The 11,815-nt window shown below is 32.0% G+C and overlaps 1 protein-coding gene across 2 annotated transcripts; it reads left to right on the forward strand.

Moving 5' to 3' along the window:
* Window positions 1-4,877: 4,877 nt before the first annotated feature.
* On the forward strand, window positions 4,878-11,060 carry LOC107815103 (aspartate carbamoyltransferase, chloroplastic). 2 transcript variants are annotated; one of them, XM_016640622.2, is made up of 7 exons: window positions 4,935-5,032; window positions 6,868-7,027; window positions 8,391-8,972; window positions 9,055-9,194; window positions 10,065-10,238; window positions 10,422-10,658; window positions 10,747-11,060. In XM_016640622.2, the coding sequence occupies exons 3-7, from the start codon at window positions 8,414-8,416 to the stop codon at window positions 10,852-10,854; spliced, it is 1,218 nt and encodes a 405-aa protein (XP_016496108.1). In that variant the 5' UTR covers window positions 4,935-5,032; window positions 6,868-7,027; window positions 8,391-8,413; the 3' UTR covers window positions 10,855-11,060. The 2 variants fall into 2 exon arrangements, with proteins under 2 accessions (XP_016496107.1, XP_016496108.1); XM_016640621.2 differs by lacking the exon at window positions 6,868-7,027 and having other exon boundaries at window positions 4,878-5,032.
* Window positions 11,061-11,815: the final 755 nt, after the last annotated feature.

Below are 11,815 nucleotides of genomic sequence, written 5' to 3' on the forward strand. Positions count from 1 at the left end.
CCTCTAACTCATAAGTCAACGTCCGATTGACTTTTCCAACTTAAACCTTCTTAAAAGAGACTAAATGTCTCATTTCTTATCAAAATCGCTCCAAATAAATTCTAATGCACCCAATACCGATAATGAAACATGAGGAAGCAGAAAATGGGACGAACGAGACAATAACTTATGAGACGACGGGTCGGGTCGTCACAAAACTACAATATATCTACAAAGTATCTACAATTTATAAACTGCCTACAAAATAACTACAATTTTACCTGCTGCATCCATTGTGCTTGTTGTTCGCATAATCTCCCTGTAGGCTGACTTTAAGAATGTCCCATCAACCACTACTACTAGTCTACAATATTTCTAACCACGTATTGATGTACAAAGAGCAACAAATGCATATAAGAAGCATTCATCTGCTATATTCTTCAATTTAACAACTGAACCAGGATACGTCTTCTCAAGAATATAAAAATATTTTGGTAATTTGCTGTAGGAGTCAGCCGGATGACCTCCCAAAAACTGTAAAGCCTTTTCCTTTGCTCTTCATGCTTGCATGTAGCTTAGGTTCATTCCGTGTTGGGACAACATGTCAGTTTGTATGTCCTTTCGTGTGTAAACTGTCTTAGGATCACAATACTTTGGAATGATCATGCTACCAACTACAACTGCAATATGTTTGCGCTGTATGAATGTGTCGTCCATTAAGGTGCATGTGTGTTGTCGGTTGAAACTCCTGACCTTGAACATTGTCGAATCATTAATTGATGTTGCCTTGAAGTGCCAATTACAGTTTTCTCCAACGCATATAAGCCAGTAGCTACAAAAAAAATATATTTATAATACATGTTATCAATGTAGATGTAACAAAAGGACTGTTTTAACATAAAGTAACACACTATACAATATAACTACTTTTCATCTACAATGTTTGAAAAACACATATCACAAGGAAAATACTGTTTATAATGATCTATTCACCATTTATATATTCATACCTTATGTGGCTAGATCTTTTAACCCTGAACTGGTACTTGTGCATGACAGAATAGTGCTTCATTGCAGTTGCAATTGTTTGCTTGTCTTGATACAATTGTCCCTCTTCGATAACACTTTGTGTACCTTCAGTTATTATTTCACTTTGATATTCCTCTATGACGGGAGAGGCTAGCATATCAAGTAACTTTATTGTCCCAGACGAACCTGCATGAAAATAAAGATAAACAGTATTATTTCAATTTTGTAGAATCTTTGTAGATATATTGTAGATGAGAGAAAATTTTGTAGTCAACATTTTTTTTCACGTAGATTGTAGTTTAATTGTAATATAAATGTAGTAATTATGTAGATACCCTTACAATAATACTGCTTTATAAACACTTAAACTTATTTGTAGTATATTTGTAGAATTTTTGTAGAAAATTTGTAGATGAAGAGAAATTTTTTGTAGTCAACAAGCATAGATTGTAGTTTAATTGTAGTGTAAATATAGTAATTTTGTAGATAATCATGAAAATAATATTGATTTATACATCCTAAAACTGATGTGTAGTTTATTTGTAGATAAATATAGGAATTTTATAGATATTACCGTAAAATCAGACTTCCATAGAATTTGAAACATAACAAACCTGCACTTGTGTTCTCATTGGTAATAGTCAATTCCATATTGAAATCTCGTACACTTACACATAGCAGATACGATCCTAAGTTTTTATTCTCCTTTTTTTGTCTCCATATACACACGAACCCCATATCGTTCCTAATCTCCATTGGAGGACAATTCTCATTCACAATGTATTTGATTTCTACAATTTTTTTCGAAGTATCAATCATTAATTGCTCTGCAATTGTAGAAATCAATATATTGTAACTTGCATCCTCATCGAGCACAATGCCATCAACTTGAAAATCTCTAAATCTGCAATAGCTATCCCAATTCCTATTTAATTGTAGCATGATTGAGATTTTGGACATGATTGCGTGTCGTTGCTGAGGTATTGTTCAATATTTTTTTATTTTTTTTTGATTTTTTGAATTAAGAAAAAAAGATGAAGAACAGAGTATCGACATAATTGATTTCTACAATTTGACTTGGATTTGTTGAATATTTTGTCGCTTTTTTGATCAGTGGATTGAGGAAAAAAGTCGACAAACTGAGCTTTTGCAGAACTGATTTCTATAATTTGATTCGAATTTGTTGAAGATTTTGTCTTTTTTTTATTTGTGGTAGGAAAAATATCGAAGAACAAAGTTTTTGCAGAAAAGTGTCTATGCAATTTGATTTTAAATTGAAGATAAAGGATTTCCGTTTCAAATTTGATCTGAAGGTCGCTAAATCAATTAGAATATTCTGTTCCTGATTTGTAGCGCACCTAATTAGGAAGATTCAGCTACTAATAATTAGTATTTAATGAAATAATTGTAGAAAAAGTGTGAACATGGCAGATAAATTAGAAACTATGCACATATTTAATAATAAAGTTTCATATATGGTATAGGAAAGAAAAAATTCCTATTTATAATATACTTCGTGCTCATTTAGTTTGAGAATAAGAGAATATAATCATGGTATAAGTTTGGGTATTGGTTTATACAGTGTTTGATTTGTATGTTGAAACTTGACAATACATGAATTAAGTTATGCGCATTAAACTAAGGGGTCGTTTGGTAGAGTGTATAAGAATAATGCTGAATATTGTGTATTAGTAATGCTTGCATTAGTTATGCTGAGATATTTCTTATCCATTGTTTAGTTTAATGTATTAATGCATTGCACAATTTCTATAAGAATTATTTGTTTCCAAAAATACCCTCATAATCAGTCCATTACTTTATCTTTTTAAAAAAATATATGTTGAGGAATGTTTTTATATAAAAAAGGTTTTAAAAAATTATTTAATTTGTCTACATATATTGCAGTGTAGAACTTAATATTTATTTATAAAAACAATATGCTAAGTATTTATTTATTTACTAGGGACATAATTTTATTTATCACTTTCTTGGATTATTTCAAACTTGCTTTAATATAATAACATATTTTAATCAAGCATAAATTTTGAAGGACAAATTTGTCTTTAACTAAGATAATGCATGCATTAAAATCCATTTCATTATTAATGTCATGGTTTCTTATGCATTAGTTATGCATATGATAATACCAAATAGAGTGTATAACTAATATTTGCATAACTAATGTATATGTTCAAAAAGTGTACCAAACAAAGTATTACTAATACACAAAGTTAATGCATGCATTATTTTACCTAATGCATCGTACCAAACGACTAAAAGATAAAATTACATTTTATATGGTCCTCAAAACCATCATCATCAATACCTTTTATATCTCATTTTTTGTGCAAAGAACCAAATGTCTCATAAAGGATAATTTGTGCATTATAATCCTTGGATTAATAATCGTTATATTATAATCCCTGCCTAACTTATTTTTTCGACCAAATGACCCTTTCCTTATAAAGAGAAGAGGGCAAACTTAGAGTAAATTATTTTAAAAATTTCCTTAGAATATGTTAAAATACACTTTCGTATTTCTGGATAAAACACTTAATATATTTATGTCATAATTCACATTGTCAACAGTAGTATATTAAGAAGTCTATCTAAACTAAGCCTATAATAGTATATTGATTTTTCATATGTATGTCGTGTTACTAACGAGGGTGCAGAAAGAACAAAATAGATGAATACACCCCAAGATCCACAACAATAACGGAGAGAGACTTTCATTTGCTGAACTTATTAATTATAAATAAATAAGTCATCTTTATTTTCATAATAATAAAATAATTTATATGATTAAAAGATCATATCTATAATATTTATGAAAATTGTCCTTTTTTGGCAATGAATAGAGTTTAGATTATTTTTTTTTGGTTGTAATGATTCAATTGTCTTCTTTTTTTCTCTTCTAAATATAAAATATATTTGTCTATATTTCAATTTTGAACCATGCAACTTTGGTTAACTTACTTCATTAGTTTATGACATTAATCAGTACCATCTATATGAGACAATCGTTATTAATAATGATTAGTTCTGTAATTCTGAATTTTTTTATGTCTTAATTCATAATGAAATTTTCTCCGTTTACTTTAAGTTGTCCACTTTTGACTTTGCACTTATTTTACATCTTGTTTGGATAGTTGTTATATATTGTTTTATTATATATCATATTGTATTGTACTGTATCGTTTAATGTATACAATATTTAGATAGACATGTATTGTTTGTCGTCGTTTTATGATGTCATGGACCAACAATTCGAGTTTTAAGTTCTATATATTTAACTTTTAAGGTTTTTATTATTAAACTTATTATATATAAAGGTATGATAAAGAACAAAAAGAATTATTTAATAATATAGAAAGGCAAGAAGAGAGAAAAAATAGGTAATGAAGCGATAACATCAAATCGGTCATTACATAAAGTGATAGTTTTTGTCATTACGTAACGACAGATTTAACAATACGATACAATAAAATTTAAGTAACTATCAAAACAAACATTGTATGTAAAGTAATAATACGATATGATACAATAGGTAACAACCATCAAAACAAGTTGTTACGAAAAAAAATAAAGTATGTATTTTACAATTTGCCCATAATAATGATAGCATTTCCATAAAGTCTTGGTACATAATTTGGAGAATGAGTAGTTAATGACAAGGGTAAAACAAGAGAAAAAAGATTATCTTTCTCTAATTTAGTATAGCGAATAAGTAAAAGTGAAAATATATTTTTAGTATAATGGGCAAATAAAAGTGAATGGAGAGAATATATTATAAATACATAGAGATGGTTTTCAAATTATTTTTTTGAAAAAAGAAAAGAAAAGTTGTTCATGACCTATTTGGATTAGGGTCTAAATTATGAGACTTTAAAACCCTTATAAGATTTCCTTGATTTTCTTTTTTATATTTTCAAAAATATTGCAGGAGCTTTTTTCTTCACCCTCACTCTAAAGCAGACGCCGAACTCACTATCTCTTTTGCCGGCCCGGCAAAATCAATTTTGTAAGTTCTCCTCTATGTCTTCACCGCCACCAATCCCCAACCTTCTCTTGCTCTCTAGACAGAACTCTGTGGCAACTAGAACTGTTTTTTGGTATATGTTGTTAGTTTGAAGCTTGACAATTTTTGTCATTTTTGCTGATTAATGTTGTTGTGTCGTATTTTCGCTTTTCTTTTTTTTTTGTTGGTTATATGGGTTTATAGCAAATTTGCAGTAGCTGATGTATTGATGCTATAAAAGAGCTTTCTTTTTATTATCTATTTCTATTTTTCTTAACACTCTGTTTGGATCATTGTTCCCGTCGTTTTACAATGTATTGTATTGTATTGTATTGTATCATATTAGAATTGAGTTAGAATTGAGTTAAAAGCAAATTAGGAGAAAAAAAACAGAACGCGGCAAAACACCTTTAACGATGGCAGCAGTTCCGGAAAAAAAACAAAGTAGGTTATAGGTTGGAGATTTGGAGTTAAAATAGAAAAAAAAGGTAAATGATAAAATAGAATTGTGGAGTAATAAGTTAGGGCATAATTGAAAAGAAAAATAGGAAACAATCTCAGCATACCAAATCGGTTGTTTAAAAAAAGGGAACTTTTCATTGTTCCGGAACAATGGATTTAACAATACAACACAACCAATTTTAATGAAACAATTTAACAATACAATACAACCAATTTTAATGAAACAATCAAAACAAATATTTTTTTGGGATATACATTACGATACAACGGGGAACAACCATCCAAACAAGCTTTAAGCCTTGGTCCGTAGAGTTACCCGTACCTGTATTGGTAGGAAGTAGGAGGTATCTGGTGGCAAAGGTGGAACTATGTTAAACATAAAGGGTTCACCGGCACCTGTAAACCTTGGCAAAAATTCTGTATATATATATGTGTATTTATCGTAAAACTTAAAATTTTGTATCTATATGTGTATTTATCATAGAACTTGACCCTCATCAACAAATGTGCTTGCTCAAGTGTTTTAGGGTTTCTGATAACCGGAGTTTGAACCCCAAGTCCAGCAGCTAATTTCTTTTTGACTTATGACAGTAAACAAAATCTAATTTCCTTTTTAAAGAAAAAAAATCTTTTTGCAGTCAACAAGTTAGTATAGTCAAGCTTCTTTTCCGCCTTTTCTTGTAATCAACAGAAATCCTTACCTAGGTCATGGTTCATAATCCACTCTTATCTCAGTCATATTCAACTACAGAAAGCAGTCGGCATCTGGCGAGACCCGACCTTCCTCACCCCTTGGCAGCGGCATTTGTTAGACCTATCCCTATAACTTTGTAAAGTTCTTTTCACCTCTTTCTAATGACTAATATGGATTCTACTTATTCAAGCATATTTTGACTTTGATTCTTTTATGATTTTTGTTTTTCACAAATTAGTAGGAACTAGAATTATTATTTAATTGAGTTGAATAATAAATATTACCACAATAACGAATTATTTATTTGTAAAATTGTATTAAACAAATAGTGAAGCATCTTTGTGTGGACTGTCATTGTTAGTTTTATGGGACTAATTTATTTAATAATTACATCCGATTAGTACTCAACCCTAGAACAAATACGGAAGCATCTTTGTGTGGACTGTCATTGACCAGTTTTAGAATATGAAAGCTTGTCGAGGCCAAGTATGAACAAATGCTGTATTTTTGTTATATATGTACTAAATTAATCTCATAAGTTATCATAATCTTTAAGTTTTCGGAGAGTTGCATGCCAAGCATTTTAGCTAGTAATTTCCAAAGGTAGATCTATGATTTTAACTTTGATAGGTTCGACGTTTAAGGTTCTTAGCATTTAACTAACCTATTCTTAAAATTATAGGTTTAGATCTAATATTTGTTGAAATTTTGGTTGGTTTTCACACAAAAACTATATTTTGCATCGATGGCGAAGCACTGGATCCACCCTGGTAATTGACTTGTCTAATATAAAGAAAGTGGTGCCCCGCTGCTTTCCACCTCTGCTTGGTGGAATAGTCCAGGTGAGCACAAGCTGGCCCGGATACCATACTCATAAAAAAAGTGTGATTTTTATCCTAGAGTAGATTTGAGATGGTTATAGCAGCTTCATGCCTTTTCATTTGGTTGATATTTATAACTTATGTGTTTTATTTGCTGTTCTAAGCTTACTTTAATGTTTCTTGAATTGGTCGTTTACTTCTTTGTTTCCTGACTCTGCATACTCTAGCTTTGTTATGCAAACCTCTGTTTTAAAAGGCAGAATTGGGACTCGTCCGGGGCTCGCCCCGGGGCGGAGCACTTGCAAAACGCCCCTGGGCTTATGTGTGGAGCTTAGTTCTGTGATACTTACGCCTCAGCCATCGGGGCTTATGCCCCGGGCACACCCAACGCCTAGTGTACTGGGCTCGCCTAATAGAACTTTATGCAATTGTGTGTAACTAACCTTGTAAATCCTCAAACTTTCTTAATAAATCGTTGACTATTCAAAATTACTTTTTTGTTAATCATATATCATTGAGTTGAGAGTATTTTATGTCATAATTGAAATAAAAATTATTGCACGTTATCCACTAAGACTGCTATGATAGTTAATTTTAAATAAATCTTTCATTTAAAAAGTATTTATTTTTTAACTTTTGTTACGTCTTTACTATATAATAGTCCATAATTTTTTTTATAATTATTTTTCTAAATATTAGTTTTTCCACGTTTACGAGATACAAAACTTATTAATTTAATAGCTTAGTATTAGCTAGTAACTATTTACAAGTAATTAGTTATCATGGTATTGTATGGTGACTTATGTGTCACTTTATTAACTTGTTGAAACTTAAAAATAAACGATGCTAGAGAATCATATTTAAATTAAATTGTGAATTATGTTTTTATATAAATTCTCTTTCAAATATAAAGCATATTAAATAAAAGGAGTATTTTAAGAAAAATATCAAATTATATTATCGAAATTCTTTCAAGATTCATTACTCCTTAAGAGATGCATATAAGATTTCGTATCGAATACATTACTTTTGATGTTTGAGTTGTAATGACGTTGTAGCTAATTTGCATATTATGATATATGTCATACTTTTCGTATTATTCATAGTTGAATTATAATTTATAAATATTTTAAAGAGATTATTTGTTATAATTTTGTGATTTTAATGTAATTTTTATAATTATTTTTTATTCTATACTATCTTAAATTCTTGAAATTAGTAAAATTTAATGATCCGTGGGACTTACGCCCCAGGCTTACGCCTCGCCTCATCAGAGGTAAAACGCCTCGGCTCACGCCCCCGCCTTTTAAAACATTGATGCAAACTTGATGTGGTGTCACATTTAACTGGTGTAGCTTCTAAATTAACCCTTTTTTTGTTGCAGGTGAGTGATCCTGATTATTGTTGATGGCTATTTCCTCAACATTTTCTTCACATGTATTCCATGGGAAAAGACTTGTGTCACCTCCGAGAATGAGTTATTCTAACTTTGGAGGCAATAATTTATGGTTAAAGCAACCTGTGCACTGTAAACCTACTTGTTTACTTGCCGACATGTCAAAATCACAGTTGCTACTCGCAGTTGAATTGTTTACAAAGTGCGGAAATCAATGCATTATGCCGACAAGTAGGGGAGGATTCCAATGCAGAGCATTGGAGGTGAAAAATAAGTCTTTAACTATGGTGGGGAGTAAGTTTCAACTTGATGATGTAATTGAAGCTCAGCAGTTTGATAGAGATACTCTCAGTGCCATATTTGAAGTGGCGCAGGAGATGGAGAAAATTGAGAAGAACTCGATGGGAAGCGAGATTCTTAAGGGTTATCTAATGGCCACTCTCTTCTATGAACCCTCAACTAGGACTAGGCTTTCATTTGAATCTGCCATGAAGCGTTTAGGTGGGGAAGTATTGACTACGGAAAATGCTCGCGAATTTTCATCTGCCGCAAAAGGAGAGACGCTTGAAGGTATCTCTTCATTAGTTTCCTTGAAGTAATTTTCCACTTTCAATAGGATGTTGGGTTATTACAATAGAATTTTGAATTGCAGATTCAATTAGAACTGTTGAAGGGTACTCTGACATCATTGTTATGAGACATTTTGAAAGTGGTGCTGCTAAAAGAGCTGCAGCCACTGCCAGTATTCCAATTATAAATGCTGGAGATGGCCCTGGACAACACCCAACTCAGGTTTGCTCCTATTGTAGATGCTTTCGTGGTAGGCCAGAGACTTTGAGGCTAGAATTACTTCAAGCTGTCTAGTTAAAATATATTTAACTGCAGTTATTCCTAATCTAACTTTCTTTTGGTGGATAAGCATTGGTACAACTTACAACTCAATCAATCATTTTCTTTGTCTCTTGAAACTGCATTTAAGTTGCAAACTCAATAATCTTAGGTGGCGTTTGTCCGTGATTTTGTTTTTCAAACTTGCAGAAAAATTTCCATTTGTTGTTGTTTAAGCTTAATACTTCTTATGTCCTCCTTGTACATATAAGCGCAGAGAGTTACTTTCTACTTTTTCTTCTCTTTTTATCTTTTCGTTATACCTTTTTTTTTTCCTTTTCCTTTCTACTTTTTGCTTCTCTTTTTTCTGCCATTCTCTTTTTCCTTCTCAATTTTTGTACTAGTTATTTGTTAGAATCTCTATGTCAGTGTTAAGTTTTCCTACTGTTAGGTAACTAGCCATAAGCTGTTGTGCGGGGGTGTTATTCTATCCTTTCCCCTTTGATAGATCTAGATTAGGAAACAATAACTTGTTTGGATTGTGTATTCCAGCTAAGTTTCTGGAGATAACTAAAAACTTGGGCTCTTAACTACATAGATGTGCCTGCCATGTGTTTTAGGCTGTTCTCCTGCTGTTATAACTTATAATTTATAACAAACTCTGAATAGCATATAGGGAATTAACTGGTGGAAACAACATAATAGAGTACAGAAGACATGACACGTGCGCATGCATTTGTTTGTACTGTAAGATTTTCTTTATCATATTATTCTTCTTAGACTATTTTTTTCTTGAACTGGTACAGTAATTTATCCTGATTTTATCTGAAACAGGCCCTTTTAGACGTGTATACCATTGAAAGAGAAATAGGAAAACTTGATGGTATTAAAGTTGCTCTTGTTGGTGATTTAGCTTATGGGAGGACAGTTCGTTCACTTGCTTACTTGCTCGCGAAGTACCAAGATGTGAAAATTTACTTTGTGTCCCCTGATGTAGTTAAAATGAAGGTATGACTGAGAAAAGATAAAACTTTGATTATCTTGAGCTGGTAATTAGCGTTACTTCTGATTCAGTGAAATGAACTTTTGTTCTTTAACCTCAAATGTAGTTACATAATGTTTTATTTTAGTTTGAGGAATTGTTGCAGATTAAATAAAAGATGTCTCTCTTGTTCTTAATTGTCATTTTAGGATGATATAAAGGATTATTTGACGTCAATGGGGGTTCAGTGGGAAGAAAGTGCTGATCTGGTGGATGTGGCTTCTAAATGTGATGTGGTATATCAAACTCGTATTCAAAGAGAAAGATTTGGAGAGAGGGTTGATTTGTATGAAGAAGCTCGAGGGAAGTATATCGTGGATCTAGCTGTCTTAAATGCTATGCAGAAACATGCAGTAGTGATGCATCCTTTGCCAAGACTTGATGAGGTTAATTCCGTTATATAGTTTGGCATGTGATTCCTTCTATTTTTATGTCACAATTACGCTATTTAATTTCCATGTTTAATCCTTGTAGATAACTGTTGATGTGGATGAAGATCCAAGGGCTGCTTATTTCAGACAAGCTAAGAATGGTCTTTATATTCGTATGGCACTTTTGAAGCTTCTACTTCTTGGTTGGTGACAGATGCAAAACATTTTATAACTCGAATATTGCAAACCATGTTTCTTATCCATGTGAGTGTGGATTCTGAGCTCATTGTAGAGTTTAAGAGTTTCGTTAACTTGTTTGAGCCAAAAAAATATTTGGACCTCTTTCTTTATTCATATTTTTTCCCTCAGAATGTTTACTTTTATATCTCTATGTTTTGGTACGTAAAATGGTTGGTCATTTCAATAGCCTCATTTCCTCTTCACACATTCATTGCCCTAAATACTGATAACCGTGTTGCTAATCATAGTCTATCGGAAACAACCTCTCTACCTCCCCAGGTAGGGGTAAGGTCTGCGTACACATTACCCTCCCAAGACCCCACTTGTGGGATTATACCGGATATGTTGTTGTTGTTGTTGTGTTGCTAATCATCCTGTTGGAACACAGTAATAGGTCAATTTTGTTAAGAGTCCACAGTCCATTTAGTTTGTTGTATACAGAACTATTTTGGCCCTTTCTTTTTTCTATTTCTTTTGTTTCGGTTTTCTATTGGTTAGTATTTCTGTGTGAGAAACTGTCTTAGTAGGTTGATAAAAACTTGCTGGAGATGTTCCAATGCTTTGGAACATGTCATATGAAGTGAATGGAGTTGAAGCATTTGTTGTACATCAAGTTCATTTCATAATTTCAAGCAAGTAAGGTCAAGGTTTGGCATCCTATAGGGGATTCTCGTTTAAAACATGAACTCAAAAATACTTCTAAAACTGTATACTTGAGAAGCCTATTGGGAATGTCAATGCTGTTAAAATCTTCTTTGCTGTGGGGATTAATGCTTTGCAACAGTGATGACCCCATGCCATCAGACCATGATTTAAGTGGTTTTGTTTGGTTAGAATGAAGGTTTGAAATCCCAAAAATGAAATGGTATCGCAGAGCTTATACAACAACAGGAACAACAGTCGAAAACAACTATTGCGCCTCAATCCCAAAC

The sequence above is a fragment of the Nicotiana tabacum genome, chromosome 6 (genome assembly GCF_000715075.1).
Source record: "Nicotiana tabacum cultivar K326 chromosome 6, ASM71507v2, whole genome shotgun sequence".
NCBI classification, from domain to species: Eukaryota; Viridiplantae; Streptophyta; class Magnoliopsida; order Solanales; family Solanaceae; genus Nicotiana; species Nicotiana tabacum.

Bases quoted from the DNA above. Each gene is read 5' to 3' on its own strand.
- LOC107815103 (XM_016640621.2), top strand. From the start codon at position 8,414: ATGGCTATTTCCTCAACATTTTCTTCACATGTATTCCATGGGAAAAGA. The intron at 8,973-9,054 runs GTATCTCTTCAT...TTTGAATTGCAG, and splicing joins AAAAGGAGAGACGCTTGAAG to ATTCAATTAGAACTGTTGAA. The intron at 10,239-10,421 runs GTATGACTGAGA...TTGTCATTTTAG, and splicing joins CTGATGTAGTTAAAATGAAG to GATGATATAAAGGATTATTT.